Source organism: Mugil cephalus, chromosome 1, assembly GCF_022458985.1.
Source record: "Mugil cephalus isolate CIBA_MC_2020 chromosome 1, CIBA_Mcephalus_1.1, whole genome shotgun sequence".
In the NCBI taxonomy this organism is placed as follows: Eukaryota; Metazoa; Chordata; class Actinopteri; order Mugiliformes; family Mugilidae; genus Mugil; species Mugil cephalus.
This window is the reverse complement of record NC_061770.1, coordinates 48047456-48068942: the sequence shown is the minus strand read 5'-3', so window position 1 is coordinate 48068942 and position 21487 is coordinate 48047456. Positions and strand designations below refer to the sequence as shown.

Below are 21487 nucleotides of genomic sequence, written 5' to 3'. Positions count from 1 at the left end.
GTTTAAGGTAAGCTTGTCTGAGAGTGCGAGAGGCGTGTGTAGGTGGGGGGGGTGAAATGAAGCAGAAAGGGTGTGATGTTTGTTTGTTCTTGTGGTGGAAGGAAGTTTCACACTAAAATTCACCAAACAAATTGTCAGCCTTGCGCTCAGAGACTATGAAGCACATGTACACATATGTATATTAGTTATTTACTGTGAAGAAGAGAGAAAAGCACCAGGGTATTCCCATAAAAAGGGGTTTCTATAATTTGGTCATTCCTGTAGTAGCATGACCCTTGCCTGTACTGTGGCAATGTAGCGTGTCAGTGGTGAGTCAATATAATACTGTACAGTGTCAGTATTACAGAATCATGATCAAGATAATATCAGGAGCACAAAGTTTAAAATTTAAAGACCATTCAAAATTAAATGCATGCGTATTATGTCTGATACATTATAAATATTTTTTGAAAATTCTTTTTGCAGAGTTTTTTTTTATATATATTTTTCTTTTCTTTTTTTTCTTTTTTTTTTTTTGGTAAAGTTAATCAAATGATCACATCACCACATCACCTAAGCTGTCTTCCTTAAAGCACAAACCAGCACAGTCTACGCTGCTAACTCCAATACAGACAGGCTAAAGCCACAGCTTGCAGCAGACATAAGCCCCGGAAGTCTAAATTTAGCAACAGAGTCACAAGTTTGAAGATGAATCTTGCAGATGTTTTTCACATGATAGTGGGTGGGGGAGGTTACACTTCTGCAGAAAATCTGAATTAGGCCTCGTTCACTCTTTGTATTGGAGAATCTGATCACAAGTGGCTGCCTTACAGTATAAGTGTGACCCTTCAAGCGATAAGACAACGCATTTGGAGGTGGTCTGTCGTGTCGAGACACATTGCATCCTTTGTCACACCATAAGCCGTATACTCAGCATGAGTGCCATTATCTAAGCTAAGCAGAGTCTTGCTTCATTCGTTCAGGAAAAAATAACACTATCGCTACTACAAAGGCATACCTGAAAAGGAAAAAGACCTGTGTGAGATGTCTGTTCATTAGTAATGAGAGCCTTCTAAAATATTCCGTCTTTGTAGCTGTTCGTCAGGGCACAGATAAATAATTCATAATAACGCAATGTGTAAGGTTTTAGTGGGACAGATGCCTCACAGGGATCAGATCAGAACTGCTGGCTTCAGACACATGTTGCAGAAGCATTTTGAACCACTATTGAGGTCGGATGTGACGTGACTTAGGTCGCGATGTTAACTGGAGGCAAAACAGACAGAAGCCGGAGGCAAACACCGTCACTTTCAATCATGAATCTGTCATCTTGTTGTATTTGAAGTTGTAGACAACTTTGGTGTGAGACAATCAACAACGTGCACACTTCATATCAGGTCAGATTAATATGTAATGCATCACCAGTTTCAGTATGGAAAACATTATGGGTTAGAATAAATCATGACTGAAATTATGTTATGTTAATCATTATTTAGGGGACTCTTGTTACACATTAATGCTAATGCTAACTGCTAGCTAACGCAACCTTAGTTGCATGTTTCAGGGGGTGTCCAAGCAGACATTGCATTTGGTTCTACTTACTCCTTGTAACATCTTTGTAGAAGAGGCTTCACTTGATAAAGACGGGCTAGATTTCGTCCCCTCTGTGTCCTCCTTTGATCAAATCGTCCATCCAGTTAGTGAGAGTGTAGGGGTTAATCAGCATAGCCATCAGTCAGAGTCAACTTTTTAGATAATACTCACGGTCTCGGGGAGTGAGTGTATTAGTGCAGTCTCTAAAATATGTCTTTTCTTCATCCATTCTTGCCAAAACAGTCAGTCCAGCATTGGAAGCTAGTTTTCTTGGATTCATTAGCATCTTAGTCCGTTTCAGTCAGACAGGAAGCCATTTCACACTGTGTTGGGATTTTATTTAACTAAAATGTCCAGGGTGCGGAGTTTACATATTTGTCCATTTGACTTTTATAAGAGGTTGTGGTGCCTAGCTTGAACATGCCAGCAATAAAATAACATTTTACCAGGCAATTAGCAACCAGGAGAGTAGCAATTATCAACATGCTAATGCTAATTTTCAACAAGTCTGTCCAACGAGTGTGGGACTGTTTCATTAAACTCAATTTCTGTTAAGTTGCAAGATCTTGCTGAACATGGTCCCCAGTTATACCTATCAATGATGGTTTAATCTCTCTGTGTCATGCCATGTACTTTTACCTGTACTCACAAAACATTGTTGGTGCAATGACACTTGCAGGCCAGAAGGGGAAGGAAAAAATGTCCTGTGCTGCAGCTTTATCCTATATTCCAATGTATCACAGCTTATTGTCAATTTAAACTGATTAAGGATTGAGTTTCAAATTAGTGCATTAAGATTCCCTTGCAGTTAGCAGGCTTCCTGAAATGAAACAATTCCTAATTTAAAATATGATACGTGAACAGTATATAATGAAACAATGATGAAAACTAAGCAAACAGGAATCACACAAATTTTTACACACATACAGACTTTCTTATATTTCAAACAATAGATTTATTAAAAGAGGCACTTAAAAATTACATTAGCAGTTAAGGTTTCCAGTATTAAGAATGACTCATATACATACAGGGGCATATGAAATATAAACAAACTCAACCTCTCACCATACACTCATTATGAAATATTTGACGTTTTCCGTCAAGCTTGTCCGGAACTGGAGTGGGTTTCATTTGAATGGAGGCATTTTATCTCATGCTATCATCAAGTGCATATATTTTAAAGCAGGTAATGATACTTTTGAATTGACAGCACTGAGAGTCCATTAAAAAAGGCTTGAAAAAGTAGTTACTTTGTGAATCTTTGGAATAGCATATTTTGTTGGCGATTAAATCAAAATGACGGGGTTTCTATCACATGGTTTCTTTCCCCAGAATGTCTCAAAAGTGATCGATTACCTTAACTGGGCATACAAGTAATGCTTCTGTTGCCATTTTTACAACAGTAACAATAGAAAAATGTCACTTTGTCATAAAGCAGCTGATTGGACACATATCGTAGACTCCACATACACTTTCATTCCAACTGTATGAAAACATGATAGATGCAGACAGATACTTCACAGGAACGATACTGCGCAACAGCAGCAATTGGCTGTGCAGCAAATTTAAAGACAGAAATTAAGAATATAGGAAACATATTTATACATGCTGTACAGAGTGTGCATGAAAACGTACTGTACATGAAATGGTTCTTACAAAAAGTATTATTACACTCACAGCCATGGTCAAGCGCGCCCTGACCCCCACAAACCCACACACAACCTCACCTTTTGATCACTTAACACAGTGCATTAGGTATTGACGTTAGTTCAGTTATTCTTCTGGTGTGAAATGCCACTTTTCTTTCAAGTTAAAGTGCTTTTAGTAATATTACTTAACATATTTGCCCCCAATAAACATTCAATACAAAAGAAGATATATTTTTTTCCAGGTAATGATGTTAATAGAAACTAGAGGGCGTATGAAATATGATACATTCAAAATCTTTCACTTTAAATAACAGGATTCCAGTATTTTTGCCACCTGTCGCTGGTATTTTATTCATAAAAAAAAACAAAAAAAAACAGTACTGAGGTTCAGTGACTAACACATCCAACCTTCAACTTCACTGCAAATATTGTCTTATCAAGCCAGGGTTTTTATAGATTTTATTTCTTTTCGTGAAACGAAGCGAAAAATCTGCAAAGAAAATGATTTTAGAAAATGAAGCTGAGTGACTACATTAAAGACAGAAATGACTTGATAAGACATATTTTGACAGTGTTATTAAGTCTGAGTAAAAAATATTTTCGCAGTGAATAACTTGATACTGTGCTGGTACATATGTACAACATACGATGTCATGGTTTGTAATTGACTCCCACTGGAAGGGGCTCTAGACTCTAGGGGCTGTAGATTATTCAGAATGTTGTCATACTCATACTGTGGGTTCAGTACATATGTTTGGTTAGTTGGCATGGTGAGAAGGCGTCCTGCCATTTGTTTTAGAATTAAGACTTGTGTAGGCCAGGTTGTTGGATTGGAGTAAGTTTCAGCATGATAATCTGGTGTGTTCTTCTGCACCTTGCTTCTTCTTTCTTCCTTATCTCGGTTTCAGATCAACTTTCCGTAACCACTTCCTGTCTTCTGTCATGCCTCACACATTGCTGATACGCACACTCAGCGGGCTCTCTCTGATACGCCCCCTTTCCCGACCCCTCTCCTCGCCCCTGTAGCTCTCTTCCAGTCGCATCTTCTCCGGATCGGCCCTGTCCGGAGTTTTGGTTTTGGCCACTTTGTCAAAAAAGGCAAAATCGGCCACGTATTTTCCCGAAGGAGATAGAGAGACTACGGGCGGGAACTCATAGCCCCAGAGGATCTCATCCGGTAGGTAGGAGGTCCGAACCTGGCAGGTAGCGGAGGTAGGCTCAACCGTGGCGCTCATGATCACCAGGAGCTCAAAGTCGGCTTGTTCAGGGTCTGTCCAGCCACCACCTGGAGGACAGAATAGAAATCTGATGCTTCAGTCCAGTAAAATGCAGTAATAAATCTCAATTTATTGCCACAACTTGCAGATTACAGAGTGACAAAATTAAGGACCCACAAGCAGAACTTAAAACTGATCCCATTTTTTTTTAAATCCCGACAAACGTAATAATGTATGAGGCTAAAGGAGAACCACCAAACAAGGCTCAAGGAAAACCGTCAACAGATGAAATGACAAACTCAAAGGAGAAGGACTGGGTAAACCGTAAATAGGAGATCAGACAACAAACCAACTAATGCAAGAGAAGCTGATAGAGAAGTTGGATTTCAAGTAATGAGGAAGTAAAACTACACATCACAGAAAGAAAGTCGCTCGATCAAAAAAAACAAAAAAAGAACGAGGGAGGACAACTCATCACACTGAAAGAGGAAGGACTAGATACAAAGACTAAAATGGAAAACAAACTCAGACGGGAAACAACTAAAGACCAAAAGTAAAGAAGCTTAGTCAAAGTATTTACTCATATGTTTACTATATATTCTTATTGGACCACTCAAGGAAGTACCCAGCTCTTATCCACCGTAGATCTACTCGCTACATTTGTCAGTTTGTTCTTTAGAGCAGAGCACAATGGATTTGTTCGAGGTTATCCATTCATTTATTATCACGGGAAGAAAAAGCCTGTCTAAGATGATGATGTACTCTAGTTGTAGTAGACACAGGAGTGGAGGAAAGTAAAATCAGGGTTTGTGTGAAGAGATGGAATCTCAAAGTATTAACCACGTATTACGAAATGAGGAAACCCTCAAGGCAACATTCAAATCAGAGCCACTCATTCGAAGAAAAACTCTCCTGGTTACAACTTAACATGTGCGCAGGGTTTCAACTGAACTGGTAGGGATGATCCTCAACGGTCATGATGGCGATCTTCACTTCCAAGTTCTTTGTCGTCCCAAGGTATCTGAATTTTGTATTCTCCAGATAACAATATATACGACGATCAGCCAAAACATCTGAGATTCATGTGGATGTTACTTAGACGTGTACCACCCACCTAGGCCAGACCAGACACCAGGAACCTTTTGTTTTGTTTTGTTTTTTTAACAGAATGAGCTCACAAATTACGACTGAAAATGATTCTTTTAATAATTTCTCAGACAAAAAACACATTTTTGAGACACAAACTATCCAATAAATGCACATGGTAAAAAAAATATATAGATATATAAAAACTACTAATTATATTATCTTTTTAACAAATTAAAGAGAATCTCTTTTTATGTAGCGACATATGACGTTGATCAAGTCTTGCAATGCATTGTTACGTCCCTAATACACACACACAAAAATGGTCTAGGAAAAATATGAAGAAGCGCCCAGGGTGTTGATCTGGCCTCCTGACCTACACAATATTAGGAAGGTGGTCATAATGTTATGCCTGATCGTGTATGAACCTGTTGAATAACTGAAGTGCAAATGCAAAAAAAACGCATTAAGGAGTAGGGGAAGTATGGCTAATCTTGGTTTCTGTCGTATGATTCTAATTGATATAATATATCTATTGTTATTTATTATCGTAACCAAGAACAAGTTGCTGTTCTATAGTGGCAGCGTATGGGCACAGATGATTTGTCCTCCCTTCAAGAAGTGTTGGAATTATTTTGTTCAGCCCGCACTAGTTTTTGTCATCAGGGTTAATTCCCAGCAGAAGCAGAACGAAGCCCAAGTCACTGATTCATTCAGCGAAAGACAAAACACACAAACATGCAACAGCACACGTACATTCTGAAATTTCCAAAACAAAAAGTGTTCCACTTACAGGATGACTCCAAAAATACTTGACTGGATCACACACACACACACACACACACACACACACACACACACACACACACACACACACACACTTACAGGGCTAATTTCGGAAATTTCACTACACTAAAATAATCCGGAGCGTAGTGGAAATGCTCTGATCTCTGGCGCTGACAATTTTTTGCACAAGCACCCACACAGAATATATCTGTCACTCATCGACACTCAACCCCCATCACACAGAGGACATGCTATAAGATGTGTACTCAAACAAGCGCACACCTGCATCAACAGGCCTCACTCAGAATGCAGACTCAGTCATCTGTCTAAACAACTCCTACCCTAACCCAGACCCGGAATCGTTCCCACCGGGGGAAAAACACACCAGGTTTCGCAACCACGTCTACACAAAGAGACCCAAATGTGGCTGAGGGATTCTCTGTCTCATCCTCTTGTGGGTGGTACAAAGTGCATCTGAATTGAATGATCCTCCTAGCAGCACAACTGCAGTGTCAGCGGGTCAGTATTTTCTCCGCTTTGGTCTTGTATGACCATGAAATTTACGCATGCTCAGTACATCCTGATGATGTTTGCCCTAAAATATTGCACAGACATTCACTATTTTCTCAAGATCCTTTAAACTAAGAGTGACACAACACCAGATTAGGCCGATGTTGAAGTGAGATTGTATACCACAAAACCTTTTTTCCGCCACTGCTGCATACAAACCATATTTTAAACTTCCTGTTTTCTAAACTCTATTATCCCCGCCACTTCTCAACACGTAAACCACAACCGAGTTTCGTGGTGATTCAAGAAAAGGTAAAGTTTCCGAATGACTCACTCAATGCATTTCCCAGAGTGCGAATACAACTTTTGAGTAATTATTCTCCGACTGATATTCTAGCTCAGTGGTTTGGATAGCTACGATGCCTCTCCCTTAGACTGTCTCCACAGTTGTCCTGCCATCCTGATTAAATGACGCGTAGGTTAACATTCACACACTGTTGCACTGGAAGCCAAATTCAATGGTCCCCCCTTGAAGTTTCCTGAATACAGTGCATGCTCCGAGCACCAAGAGACGGTCTGTAGGGGACTCAGAAGCTTTACAAATCCTGTTCGTTCATGAGTATCATCCCTTGTTTGGTTTTCCCTTATTTTGTTGCTTAGTCTTAGAGTGATTGACCATCTACACATGTCGTCATTGAATTTAAATTTATCTTAAAATTAGGGTTGTCACAATTCTCGCTGATTAATTCATCATCATGATTAATCCGATACATTTTTTTTAACCCGTCTGCAGAGACTGAATGTCTCCTGCAACGCATTTCAGGCAGTTTGTTCAAGTAGCAGCAGAACCAACGAATAAAGATGTAAAGAAAGAACATTGAACTGACATAAAGTATTATAAAGTACTGCAAATCAAGACAAAGGGAAGTTAGCAATTTTCAAATATCTGGCCACTCCTGCAACTACTGTTCCATGTAAGAGACTGTTATCAGTTGCAGCAACATTGTAAACAAGAAGCAGTCACCTTTGACAATGTCAACATGTTAGTTTGTCTTGGTAGCTACTGAAAGAAGAATAACAGGGCCACATTAACAGGGATATATGATTGTTTTAAAAAAAGAGACAAAAAGTTGTTTCAAATTATTTTGTTGAAACTGTTGAAGGTGTTTAATAAACTTATGAAATGCATGTATATTCCCTTCTTTCTTGAGTCTGTTTGCTTGTGGAAAATGAAACGCGATTAATATAGATTTAAAAAATGAACAATATTTAATCACAATTAATCGAAATTAATCCACAGCAACCCTGTGATTAATCTGATTAAAAATTTTGATAGCACTACTTAAAACATAACATACCTCATGAAGGACACTTTACGTTAGATACAGTATGAAGCAACAGGCTTATAAATGGCATTTGATGCTATTTGTCCCTTTTTTGACGCTTCAGTCTCTCATAGATATTTGCTTCGCCTGTGCCTGTGTTATATGTATAGTCAGTGGCTGCTCTAAACACCGTCAGTGTATGATGTCCCAGAGAGCTTAAGTCACACTCCAACGGCGACACGGCTGTCGCTAGCAATGCTGGCCGAATTGTAGGTTTTGTTGCATCCTTCATGAGGAATTTTAATGTATTGATTACAAGGGACCATTTTGAGTACATGTTTAGCCTCGAGCCACCACAACCTGAGAATGGTTCAGACACCTCTGAATCAAAGTCAGTCTGGTTAGCATCTTATTGTCCCAAAATAACAAGGTACGATTTTGTTACGAGTGGCAACAACAACTGGCTAAAATAACCGGGTATTCTATATAGTAGTTGTATTGAAGAGTAGTAAATGATATCCAGTGAAGACAAAGGAAATGGTAAACAACAAACGTGACTAATGTAGGTGTCAGATGAAAGGCAGTACAGAAAAGGAAGGTGCAGCCTTCGCGTAAATACGACTCTGCCTGTACCACCGTCGCTTCCTGTGATGAGAGGCCTGCGCTGCTGTAAGTGGATCTGTGCGGGCTTGGTGTCAGCGCCCCAGACTGTACAGTATTGTGCTCTAATGAGGGGTGTCTCTGGCGATCTCTCTCACACACATTCCAGTCAGAGAAAACCCTCCAGTGCCAAACAGCTCTGGACAAGCAAGCCAAGCACACAGCACATGACCGTGAATGCCAGCACACCTACATACACATGCAAGCGGAACATGCATGCCGTCGTTGCAGTTATTTTATTAAACTTTACATCTTTTGTCCTTTAGTGGTTTCTGGCAATAGGTAGATGTATCTTACAATACTTCGCTAGGCTTTCCCCTAAGATAAATCCAGTCGCCGGAAATCAATCTCTTAATGTGTCTGCTGCAACAACCAACATGTAGCACCAATATCTGTATCTATAGCAGCTTAATTTATTTTGTTACAGTCTAATAATTAGACATCGCAACATGTCTACATGTTGCGATACAAGCCTGGTTTATTACACATACAACTAAACATGCCGTGCAGTTCTAGCAGATAACAGACGTCCTCTTTGTTTTTCTTAGGCCCGCTTTGAGCTACACTATGTTACGTGCAATAACCCTGCGTTGTGTAAGTTTTACCTAAATGACTGTAAACTCTCCAGCTGCAGTTATACATAGAGAGAGAGAAGTTTTAAAAAAGCCAACTTTGCCACATCAAGTTGATCATGGCTGCGATTTACCTTTGTCCGCCCAGGCTCTGAGGGGGCTGTTGTCGTCGATGATGTGGTAGAACGTCAGTGGGATGATGAGGAAGGGGCTGTCGCTTGACGTGTCCACCTGGAAAGGCACGTTGCGCTGGTCCAGGCGCACCGTCTCGCCCTCCTTAGTCATGGACGTCTGAAGCAACTTCCCCGTCACCTGGGAGCCAAGATGAAGTCAGTAAATGTGGCCAAGAGGTTGGAGAGGGCATCCTGTAACCAGAAGGCCCCAGGTTTAATACCTGCAGCGGCCAATCTCTCCACAAAAGCCGGTGAATCTTCAAGCACTGATTAAGCTTCAGTTTAGCTTTGGTCCTCACCAGCAAAACACCAGAAACTTCTCAAATGACTTGAAAGGTTTGATTCACAGGAAGTGACTGATAATAGAAACCATCTTTCCATCCTGCATATACAATAATTACAATGAGTTACAAGAAGGTTACACATATTGAAGCCCGCTGCATCAGCTTCTGTTTCTCATAGTAATGTCTGTCTCGTTCCTTTTCTCTGAATTTGCAGATCTGCTCATATCTCAGTTGTCAGGGTAGGTGAACAGTATAGAACTAAAAAAATCGCCCAATGTGGGTTTTAAGGCCCCCCAAACCATCGTTTGCACACAAAGTCCCACAAAGAGTTAAAATCACAATAAAATCATGAAAATAAATGTCGTCTGTAACAGGCGTTACCTGGCATCCCAGTAACAGGCTTTTGCGCATGTTGGCCACCCGGATCATGAGGCAGGGCCGTCCCTCGTGATTTGACACAACAGCATGCTGACTAAACTTCACCGTCTCACCTCTCTTCTTGGGACGAGCAACCTGCAAGGGATTGGGGGGGGGGGGATGAATCATTAGCGATTCCTGTTACTGCACGCCATAAACATTTCTTACAATCTTTTGTGAGCATTTACAAGGCTTCCGATTTCCTCTGTCTACGTTCAAGACAAGCCAACTGAGGCGCATGAGAAGAAAAAATCTACAGAACCATCGTCTAGAACAGCCACAAGACAATTAAGAGGAAATGATTCAGATAAAAATGTTTTTCAGAGATACAGCGCGATGATAATCTTCAGGAACAACTGATAACCTGACACTTGGCACGCAAAGGCACTACATAAAGTAAGGGTAGGTCGTTGCACGAGCCTTGAATTGTCACGTCAAAAGATAAATCAAATATTTAATAAAAAGAAGTTCATTGAACCAAACCAGCAATTTTAATATGAACCCTAATTTTAACAAAACTGCATCCAAATTAAAATGTCTTTATAATTGGAGTCTGTGCAGGATTCTTAAATGGGAGGTTGTGGGACGAAAAGGTCAAAGCTTAGTGCGAAAGTGTACGTTGGTTAAAATGTTTTAAACTCTCTTCCTCTCTGCACAGCACATTCTCATAAATGCAGCGCAACCCGCTGACTGAACAAAATCCTGAGCGTAATACGTCTGACAATCAGATCACGCGGTTCAGCTGAAATGAAACTTACTTTTGCAAGGAAGGTGCCGGTGATGAAGATCTCCATCACCATGGTGATGACCAGCTGAAAGATGAGCAGCATGATGGCTACGGGACACTCCTCGGTGATGCACCGGAAACCGTAGCCAATTGTGGTCTGAGACTCCAGAGAGAAGAGGAAAGCCCCCGTCAGGGTCTTCACCTCCATTACACATGGTGTATGGTTGGAGGGGGGGTCGAACTCTGGAGGGAGGGAAGAAGAAAAGGAGATCCGTTTGGCGGCCAAGGAACATTTTGTTCTCAGTGTTGTGCCAGGTCTTTCTCATGCACTTTCTGTGATGAAAGACTGTTTTTGCCTTTCTTCATGTTTTACCCTTTCATGAAAAGCATTTATACTGAATTGTTTTTTTCCCAAAGAAAGACAGCGATAAAGGACACCATTATTCTCGTCATTTTGTTTTCTTGTTTTCAATGAGAAGTTCTCAGACAAAATTAAAGGCATAAAGTGATTCGAGGATGTTCTCACGGGGGCAGCTGTTGATCAAAGACAGTTAGTTTTCTTCTCCTATATCCTCATTCCATCTCACTCATTGTTTCACACTGTCACAGGGCTAAGGTAGCTGCTGAGAATCAGTCTTTAGTGACCACAAAACACAGCGCAGGATGTTATCACGGAAGGAGACAATGGCAAAAATGGAAAGGAGCTTAATGTTTTATAAATATGGACAAATATAATAGCAGCCAATATATGACAAGTCCCTGTGAGGATGACACAGATATCGTCTTTTGTTTCGTCATTACACGACTAAGACGTTTTGTCAGTTGGTCAACTGAGACCGACTTTCCACTAAATGATGAAGGAAATAATACGGAAGTTCTAGACAGTCTGTGTTTGAAGATGCGCCCTCTAGTGGATTCCTAAAGTCACATGCATAAGAAGTGTGTTACAGTTTTCTGTGCGAACACATGGTTAAAAAGAAACTGTCTCTGAGCGCAGAAATAACAACAACTGCTCAACTTGACATTTTTACTTGGATATGGTTCTACACCAATCAGGCATAACATTACGACCACGTTCCTAATGTTGTGTAGGTCTCCCTTGTAACAGTTGCGACCCATCAGTGAATGGACATGGGTCTTCTCAGGGTGTCCTGTGGTGTCTGGTAACAGAATGTTGTTAGCGGGGGCGTTTGGGTCCTGTGGGTTGAGGGGAGGGTCCTCTGTGGATACTTGGAGGCCAGGTCAATATGGTTGGTGAAGTTGGTCTTCACGTTTTTTTTTTTTTTGTTTTTTTTTTTTTTGAGTAAGTTGTGATATGTTATTTAGCTCTGCTGTCAGTGGTTTTAATGTTATGGCTGACCCGTGTAGATGAAAAGTCAGACATTATACAGTTTATATTCGGATGCATCCCCAGGGAAACATGAATTCAATGATTTAATGCCGCCCTGACTAATAGTTTTTGGGAGCTGTTAGTCTGCAGAGATGGACCACGCACCTAAATTACATTTCCATTCTTAGAACCATACATGCAATAATAACTAATTCATTTATGACCACATGGTTGTGATGCTTGGTTCAATTGCAGACCAACTAAAAGTTTTTCCTGTATTATTTTTTTTTGTCATTCTTCCTGTCTCCTCCCACAACTGACCATAGTTTTCTCTCCTCCTTACCCAACAGGTCTCCGTGCACAAAGGCCACCAGGTACCACAGCACTCCAAACAGGAACCAGGTCCCAGCAAAGGTGGCTGAAAAGAGGAAGAACTTGTAGCGCCACTGCATGTCCAGGAAAGTGGTCCAGAGGTCGCGGAGGTACAGCGTCCCTCGGCCACTCACGTGCTCAATGCGCACGTTGCTTCGTCCATCTTTGGAGAGCACGCGCCGCCTCCTTCGCAGAGCGCTGGGCCCTCCGTTTCCCGTTCCGCCTCCACCTGTGCCTGTACCTCCAGGGCCCCCCGCGGAGCCCAGCAGGGGCTTGGTGATGTCAGTCTGCGTCTGGGAGTGGCAAACTTTCTGAGGAGAGGAGCCTTCAGAGGACGGGGGAGTGGCTGAAGTCATGGCTGCCGCTACGCGGGAGATGGAAAGAAGAGGCGTTAGCGGGCAAGGAGGCGAGATGTAAGAGAAAAAAAAAAAAGGGATTAAGATGAAGTCGACAGTGTGATTTGAAATGAAAAGGTGCAGGGTGTGTGAATGAGAGAAATGACAGAGTGGAACATTCGGGAGGAGAGAGGGCGATTAAAAGCACATTTTCAGTCAGACAGTTGTGCGGCTGTCCACGGTGGTCCATCTAAATCCCGCTCTCTTTTCACGGGGGGCAGCTGGCCTTGTCAAAATAAAAGCGTCCTTTCAGCGCGAAGGCACAGCTGCACTTTCACATTAAAAGCATGATAGCGCCGGCTCATTGAGGCATTGGTTGCACAAGGCAGCTGCTGAATAGAAATGAGGAACACTACTTATAGGAGCTCATAAAAAAAAAGAAAAAGATTTCAATTGAGGATGCTTACATCTACTGGTGCCCCCCCACCCTCCCACCCAAGGCTGCTTTCATCAATCTTGTTCATACTGGAAGGGAGACCTCACTAGGCGCCTTTGTAGCACATGAAATACTGACGTACTCACTTTTTTGATGTTTTGTAGTTGTAGTAGTTGTTTTGTTTTGATGCTTTATTAGTTTTTCAGTCTGTTTAGTTTCTCTGTAGTTGTAAACCACGACAAAAACACATTAGCTACAAGTCACTGGAAAACACTACTCGCTTTGTATACTTAAAGGCATAGATGTTCAGCATGGGGGGGCAACCTGGTCTAGGTGTGTGCTACATGTCTAAGTAACATCCACATGAATGAATGCCAGGTCCAAAAGTTTCCCATCAGAACACTGAATCTTATGAATGTTGAGTGAATGTGTATGAGTGAATGTTATTTACTTCTCCTGTCAGTGGTTTTAATGTTGTGGCTGATCGGTGTGTGCCGAGAAACATTAGCACTTCATGTTTTAGTTCAGCCCTTCACTCATTCAGTATTCAGTGCACTGTTTCACACGGAGCGCCACAGTTGGTCTCGGCCAATAGTGGAGAACCCGATAGAGTCACACACTGACTCTGTCAGGTTCTCCAAGACCCTCTTCAGTCCCCAAGTGAAATCCAGAAATATGTTTCAACATGATCATATATATATATATACACATATATGTTGATGTTTTAGGCAGTTGCACGGCTCCCGTCTTCTCTCTCTCATCAGTTTGGGGGTCCTTGACCTCAAAAACACTGAAGACCTCTGCTTTAAGATTTAAGGTATGGTTGATTGTCTGGGTTTTCCACCAAACCACACTAAATCGTAAGTGGTGCCACATTCCGGGATGTTTTAGACGGGCACATGCTTCCAGCTTCTGCAAAAAATATGTGTTCCTCTTTCACTATGACATTGACTCTTCATGACAATAGAGTTTGGTTATCAGAGTCCTCATCCTAAATCCTGCACAGAGTGACTGATCTTCACTATGATGAATCCTCGCAGTCAGGTTCTAAAATCGTATCAAGAGGCAGATGAATGTCCATGGAATCTACGCAACCGTCACCAAATGAAGTTCTTTCTATCAATGTGTCGTCAAAGAATGGCGGTACAGTGTGATGGAACAGTGTAAGTGATATGGATCTCATAGTGGCAGTAGTATATTAAGAGCCCCCCCCCCCCCCCCCCCCAGTTTGGTGTCATGGACTCTTATTGTCTCTGCAGGGGTTGCCTCCTGTACGCTCTTGACAATCTATCCCTCGTTCCACTCACTCGATGCACGCAGGCCCTTTTGTCTCAAGCTGCCTCTGCTTCCCCTCGCAAATATAAGAAAGAAAAACAAAAAAAAAAAAAAACAAGCGACGCAAACAAAACCCTCGGAACCGAGGCGATCCGATACTTTCTGTCCTTTCCTGTCCTTTCTGACCCCTGTCTCTCTTCGCTCCGTGCCGGAGCTCACACTGGGTGAATGAATGGAGATCTGTGTCGAAGCCCGTGCTATGAATACTAAGAGGTGTAGGGGGAGAGACAGGGGAGGAAGGCGGGGTCAAGAGCAGGGCCACATGATTGGCCTTGTCCATCTCCAGCTGAACTCTGAACCCTGCGAATCTCCTGCCTACACATACAGTAAACCTATATTGTATATACAGACCTATTGAACCGCGAAGGAAGCGTCACAATGGCATTCATTGTCCGAATGAAGGCAAGACTTTACACGTGGCGACAGCCGACAACCGCAAATGTATGTTCATTTTGTTATGTTCAGTTTAAATAATAAGGCTGCAGATTTTTCTTATTTGTATCGGCATCAAATCCTACAGAAGGGGCTTTCTGTTCCTCCTGAAGACATAAAACTGTTAAATAATGCTATATATTGGATGGAACAGCAAGATTTAAACACACTAAGAATTACACAGAAGTTATCACCACCTTCCTAATATTGTGTAGCAGTTGGGACTCATCAGAGAATGGACATTGGTCTTCTGAGGGTGTCCTGTGGTGTCTGGCAACACTGTTGTTAGTGGGGGACTTCTTGGGGTGCCCAATCTGTTCTAGGTGGGTGCTACATGTCTAAGTAACATCCACATGAATGAATGCCAGGTCCAAAAGTTTCCCAGCAGAACACTGAATTGTCACGTTGTTGGTCAACGTTGTTTACTTCTCCTGCCAGTGGTTTTAATGTCGTGGCTGATCGGTGTGTGCCGAGAAACATTAGCACTTCATATTTTAGTTCAGCCCTTCACTCATTCAGTATTCAGTACACTGTTTCACATGGAGCGCCACACAAAATCTGTCAATCAAAGCCTCCTGTACACATTAGGCCCCGCCCCTATTACTGAGCCAACCAGCCAATTGGGCCCGCAATTGGCCGAGAGCCTATTCAGTTCCCAGGTGAAATCCAGAAGCATGCTGCAGTATATAAATATATATATACACACAGATATATGTATGTTTATATTTACGGCAGTTGCACAGCCACCCCACTGTTGCACGTCTGAAATTTAAAAAAATTAATATCTGAACCTATGTATTGTTTAAATAGCTTAATACTGGATGCAAAAATGAGGATAGTAATGTATATTTATAAATAGCACTAGGCCAAGTTTAATATAGAACACAGTTTGGGGGTCCTTGGCCTGAAAAGCGTTGAAGAGCTCTGTTTTTTTAGTCTCCACCAACTCTGAGAGTAAACATCTCTTCATGCTCACTGTAGCTCTTCCTGCACTCGGTTGTGGCACAGCTTTTGCTGTCTGGAAAAGTGTTCTAGACAGGTGTGTGGTGAGAGCAGTGAGGTTGATACATTCACAGGCTGTGAAACTGAAACAATGGGTTGAAAAATGCCACAAAGAGACTTCATTTGGTGTTCATTTCAGAGTACTGTGATAACCATACCTTCTGTCGCTAATCCGTAATTTGAAGCGTCGTTTATTTAGAATATTGTCTAAGTGCGGCTTTAAAACTGGTCCCAATAAGCACTTTTTAAAATGACTGTCCTATGAAGTGGGACATTGCAGTTTTTTCTTTTACAAACATAACTCGTTTGTCAGTGGACTATTTTCATCAGTGGATTAATGCAGAATGATGTTGTTGTCGTTGTGTGATAACATTATGGTTGGCTGCTAGGTGGGTTAGCCTGAGTGAGGTGGAACCAAAAACATTACGTTTGCAGGCTTAAGACTAAAACAAGGACTTATTTCGGAGTACACCCCACTCACATTACACAGTGTAATTTAATGCACCGTTTGCGAGAAAATACTGAATGCTGTGCAGCTTTGAAATTGAACACAGATAAGCGTTTTTTTTTTTTTTTTTTAAAGCACTGTCAAAACGAGAACAGAAGAAAAGGTTTATTAAGGGATTATTTTGTGCTGATTATTAATAATTCCATTTTTATATAATACTTGGACTTCTTGTGTTCTGACTATAATTAAAATGTCGATATAGAGCTATTGGTCTGTAAATAAATTCCCACCAAATAAAGTGTTAAATGCACTGTTTATACATAAGAAGGGTTTATTATCCACTTTAATGCACTAGACGGACATTTACTCATTTGCAAAAAAGACAGTGAAAGAATGCAAAAAGGATGCTAACAGACTTTACACTGCATTCGTCTTGTTGACAGCGACTGTGATGGGTTCCCACTCTTTGAAAGAAAAACTTTTTTCACTCATGGGATGACCACACTGAAGGTTAGGATCTCTTCCTCTCTGTCCGGCCTCTGCAGCCCTCTCCTTCCCTCTGTCCTGAGCGCACAAGAATCCTTTGTTTTCGAGGAGATGAAAGAGACAAAAGCCACTATTGAAAAGTACAACTGGCTGAGCGAGTAAGCGAAAGAGAGAGCAAGTTAGATGGGGGGGGGACGGAGAGGAGTACTGAGCGGTGAAGTTTGTGTGTATGTGTGTGTGTTTGCAAATGCGTTTGATCGTGTGTGAGTATGCAGTGCTTGACATTGTGAAGGGGCAGAGATGGGAGGTGGGGAGAAGACAAGTGAAGGAAGACGAGAAAGAGAAAGAATAATTGGTTTAGAAGGGGAGGACTGAGTGAAAGAGGAAGTGGGAGCAGAGTGGATGGGGAAGGAGAAAGAGTGAAGGTGGAGGAAGTGGATCGGTGACAAAAGGCTGTCATTAGTATTCCGGAGGAGAGAGTAATCCCTTCCACTCAGCGGCCGTGCCCAGTGTCCGCAACTATGGAGGACCCCCACCTCCCCCAGCAGCCGGTACACTGCTCTGAAAAGGCTCCATACAGCGCGGCCTGAATGGCTGCGACCACTGTCAGCGCCACGGCAGCCCCAGCGCCCGGCTGAAAGGCCCGTATAAACATCAACACGGGCCGTGCCAAGAAGGCACCGGCGCAGCCAACACAACACGACGAGAAAACCCACGAACCTGCCGCGTCCACACAAATGGGCTGCCGTTGTGTCTCTACATCTACAGAATGATTTCAGGCAGCCTGGTTAACAGAAGACCTCTTTATAGCAGAGAGGGATCTTAGCAGACAGGTGTCAGCGTGCTGATGTTTGATGGTAAAGGGATAATGACGTGTGTATGAACGCATCCTTGACTCCATCCTCACACTATGCTATTCATGCTGTATTATGCTATCAGCTGCCATCGTTACCTAATCACATTTGCCGTCGTCTAGACTGTCTTTTTATAATAGTAACAATAAGGAAGTAGACTAGAAACCAGATGAGCTTCCATCTAAATGTATCACTTCCCCAATGCCCTCTCCTCCACTTCCTCCACGCCAAGAAGCAGCGGCTGGAGAGTTACGACGCTGACCTAAATTAAACAACCCAGAGCAGCCGCTGGCCGCTGGGTAACTGCTCGGGGGTGACTTTTACCATCTACCTCCAAGTCAGCGGTAGCCAAAGCGCGTCCCTATCTGCTATAAATCTGACCGTCGCCTCTTCGGGGAGTCCTCGAGGAGAAGATTTGTTCTCCGGAGAATGTTTCCGAGAGTGGAAACACAACCGTACACCTGCTCTTTCCTTCCTCTCTGGTTTGCAGTCCACTGTACTACGCTGCCACAGCCTCTGTCCAGTGTCTTCTCACATGCTCTCCTCAGTTTTAGCTAAAGAGCTGAAGAGCTGAGCCGCCTTAACTTTTCACCTGCAACATTAATGCGTCCTGCACATTCTGTATGTTTTTATTGTAGTTGTTGTTGTTTTGTGGAAATGTGATGCAGTATGTTGCAGTGCGTTGCAGTGTGTGCAGCAGTGGTGCAGGACTCTCAGGGCGACTTCCTTTATTGTCACACGCTGATATCCCTCTGCACGGTAAACACAACATCTCCAGCAAGACTGCGCACCTGTTTGAGTTGAAATCGAACCCAAAAAAGTTTCCTCGCGTGCCAAAAAGCACCAGTAAACACTGCGAGGTTGTGGAATATGAGACTATGCAAATTTTTTACACGCTGCACACATCGACTGTGGACGCTGTTTGCACCGTAGCGACTCCACACTGGACTGACAGGACTGTACATGCAAGGAGGGAACACAGACACATGAAGAGAGCCGTTTTGAAAATGCCGCCTTACCTTTCCGTTGACTCGTTGACAGAAGTTTGACGACAGCTTGGGAATTTGAGCGATTCGGTTACTTTCGCTGCGCGGCAAACATGTGAACAGACGGACGTTCTTATCTGCCTCGGGTGAGAGAAAAGGGTCCTGACCAACTCGATCCTGTTGCCACCTCACACGTGCTCCCTATCGCCTCTCATTTTAGCATGTTGTTGTTGTTGTTGCTGTTCTTCTTCTTCTTCTTCTTCTTCTTCTTTCTGCGTTCTACATCGTTGTCATCCCGTGGCTCTAAAGCGAAAACCCTCCTCAGAAAAGCAGCATCAGAGGAGAGGCCCGGGTGAGGGTTACCCAGCGGTCGGTCAGTGTCTCTCAACGCACTGGCACTGGCGGTACCGGTTCCGGCTCACTGTTACTGGATCATTATGTAATCGGATGAGCACAGTTTGCACTTCTTCTCGCATGTGAAGCAGAGAGAGCGCTCTGTGTCCCCACAGACAGAAGTTAAAGCAGCTCGCCGTGTCCACTCCTCCAAGGCCCCCCTGCATGCCTCCCTATATAAACCCAAACGCATTCAGACGGGCCGCTGTTTGGCGACATTTTTAATTCATTAATTCAACTCTCCTCCCAGCTTCTCCTCCTACCCTCCCTCTCACTGTCTCTCCCTGACTGTACGCTATAAATGGGGCTCTTTGTTGCGAGGCCTCCTCCGCTGTTTCAGCCTTTGTCAACTTTCTCGTGTAAATGTTTGATGGTTATAAGATACAAGCCTGGAAGTTGTTGCTCTGAAACAGAGGTATTCACAAATCAAAGATAAAAAAACAAGAAAAAAAAAAAAAAAAAACAGGGTTCTTTTCTTGTGCACTTGCTACTTGGCTTAGCTTTTGCTTTGGCCAGTGTGTGGTGAATGGATAATGTCGGTTGCATCTCTGTGAGGCTGTGCCATGTCCGCCTGCACGGAGGGCGAAGGGGGGGGCTCTGGCGGTGCAAAGGCGAGCACACATGGTCCCACTGTGAATGGACGGCGCAGGATGAATTAATTCGCCCAAGAAACAACCGTCAGGCTGAGACACTGGTCTTGTGATGGAGGGATGTCTTCCACCAACAAAGTATAGTAGGTCGCGTTTATTTGACTGCGTAGCAACTACGTGCATACTCATTTCGATATTTACGATATTTAAAGAACAGAAAATTAACCCGGATTCATTAAGATGCTGAACTGGTTGTGGTGATGGAATCGGGGTCTACTTTGTACTTTTTAGTTAGATTAATTATAGAAAAGAAGGAAATAAAGGCCACGGCCAACACAGTAGGCTGACTTGGTAAACTTGCAATAACACAAAAGCCCTTTTAAGTGTCCGCGCTCTATAGAAGCTGCCTAATAGACTTAAAGAGAGTGAAAAGGGCAACGGCACCATTCAGAGCTTTTAACTCTGTTTTGACACGAGTTAAATTTACCGCACGTTCAGATGAGAGCCCCCCCCCCCTGGCGGGGCATGAATCTGCCGCGGGGACGCGCTGCACAATAAACCCGGCACTGCGCAATATTTTGCCCGGCTGGTTTCACACGCACATCAATCTGGGGGGCCCCCGTCCGACCTGCCAGCTGGTGTTGTTCCTCCTCGACACCCTCTCCCGTCCCTGCAGAGTTTGGGGCTCCTCTCGTACGTAGCCGTGGGGCCCTGCATCCGCAGGAGCCCGGATTATATGGGCATGTTTACCTATTTTGGCGAGGACTCACTGACGATTTGGCTGCGTTCAGGTCAGAGTTGTTTTGTGATTGGGGGGGGGCAACACCTGAAATGATGAAGCTAGGGACGATCGGGAAGGTCAGGGAAAGACATCTTCACAGGACAGATCGGCACAAAGCGAGAAGCTGAAGAGCTTTATTGGAGTTGGACTCTTGAAGACCTTTCCATCACTTCCACTTATTTTGGGTGAATGGCAAATAAATCACTTGATGAACTCTTGAAGCAACAGTATTCGTTTTGCTTTCTCATAAGCAGCTTGCTGTTTTGTCTGCCCGATTTGTCCTTTTAAAACGCAAACCTTTATTGTGATTGCGCTGCCTTGCAGACTGAAATAATCTCATTAAGTGACTGAAAACCAATGATGAAGAAAGATTTGGAAGGGTCAAAGGTGGGATGGTATTTTGCTGCAACTTCAAAAGTGCATGCAAAGCAATCCCCAATATTTTCCCCACTTCATATTATTCAACATGCCTATAGATAGATCTACTGTATAAGCATACTGCTTATATAGATAAAAATCTGTTTTTAGTGACTAAGTATAACATTGTCACCATTTGTTCATGTCTGATTTTTAGACGCTACTGTTGGTGTGTGTCTATGGATGACCGTGTTTGGTCAGTCAGTCAGATCTGGTCCAGATTTTTAGCAGAGCAATGCCAATAAGGTTTCGTACAAATATTTGTGGTCACCAGAGTATGTATGCAGCTCTTTTGTGCTTAAATGTATGGCC

At 42.8% G+C, this 21487-nt stretch overlaps 1 protein-coding gene across 2 annotated transcripts; it reads right to left on the bottom strand.

Annotated features, from left to right (window-relative positions):
• Positions 1–2507: 2507 nt before the first annotated feature.
• kcnj10a (potassium inwardly rectifying channel subfamily J member 10a) lies at positions 2508–19650 on the bottom strand. 2 transcript variants are annotated; one of them, XM_047611375.1, is made up of 7 exons: positions 19028–19650; positions 17161–17249; positions 12652–13044; positions 11010–11221; positions 10216–10347; positions 9512–9689; positions 2508–4506 (listed from the first exon to the last, which is right to left on the bottom strand). In XM_047611375.1, exons 3-7 carry the CDS (start codon positions 13034–13036, stop codon positions 4169–4171), a joined length of 1245 nt encoding a protein of 414 aa, XP_047467331.1. In that variant the 5' UTR covers positions 13037–13044; positions 17161–17249; positions 19028–19650; the 3' UTR covers positions 2508–4168. The 2 variants fall into 2 exon arrangements, with proteins under 2 accessions (XP_047467331.1, XP_047467341.1); XM_047611385.1 differs by lacking the exon at positions 17161–17249.
• Positions 19651–21487: the final 1837 nt, after the last annotated feature.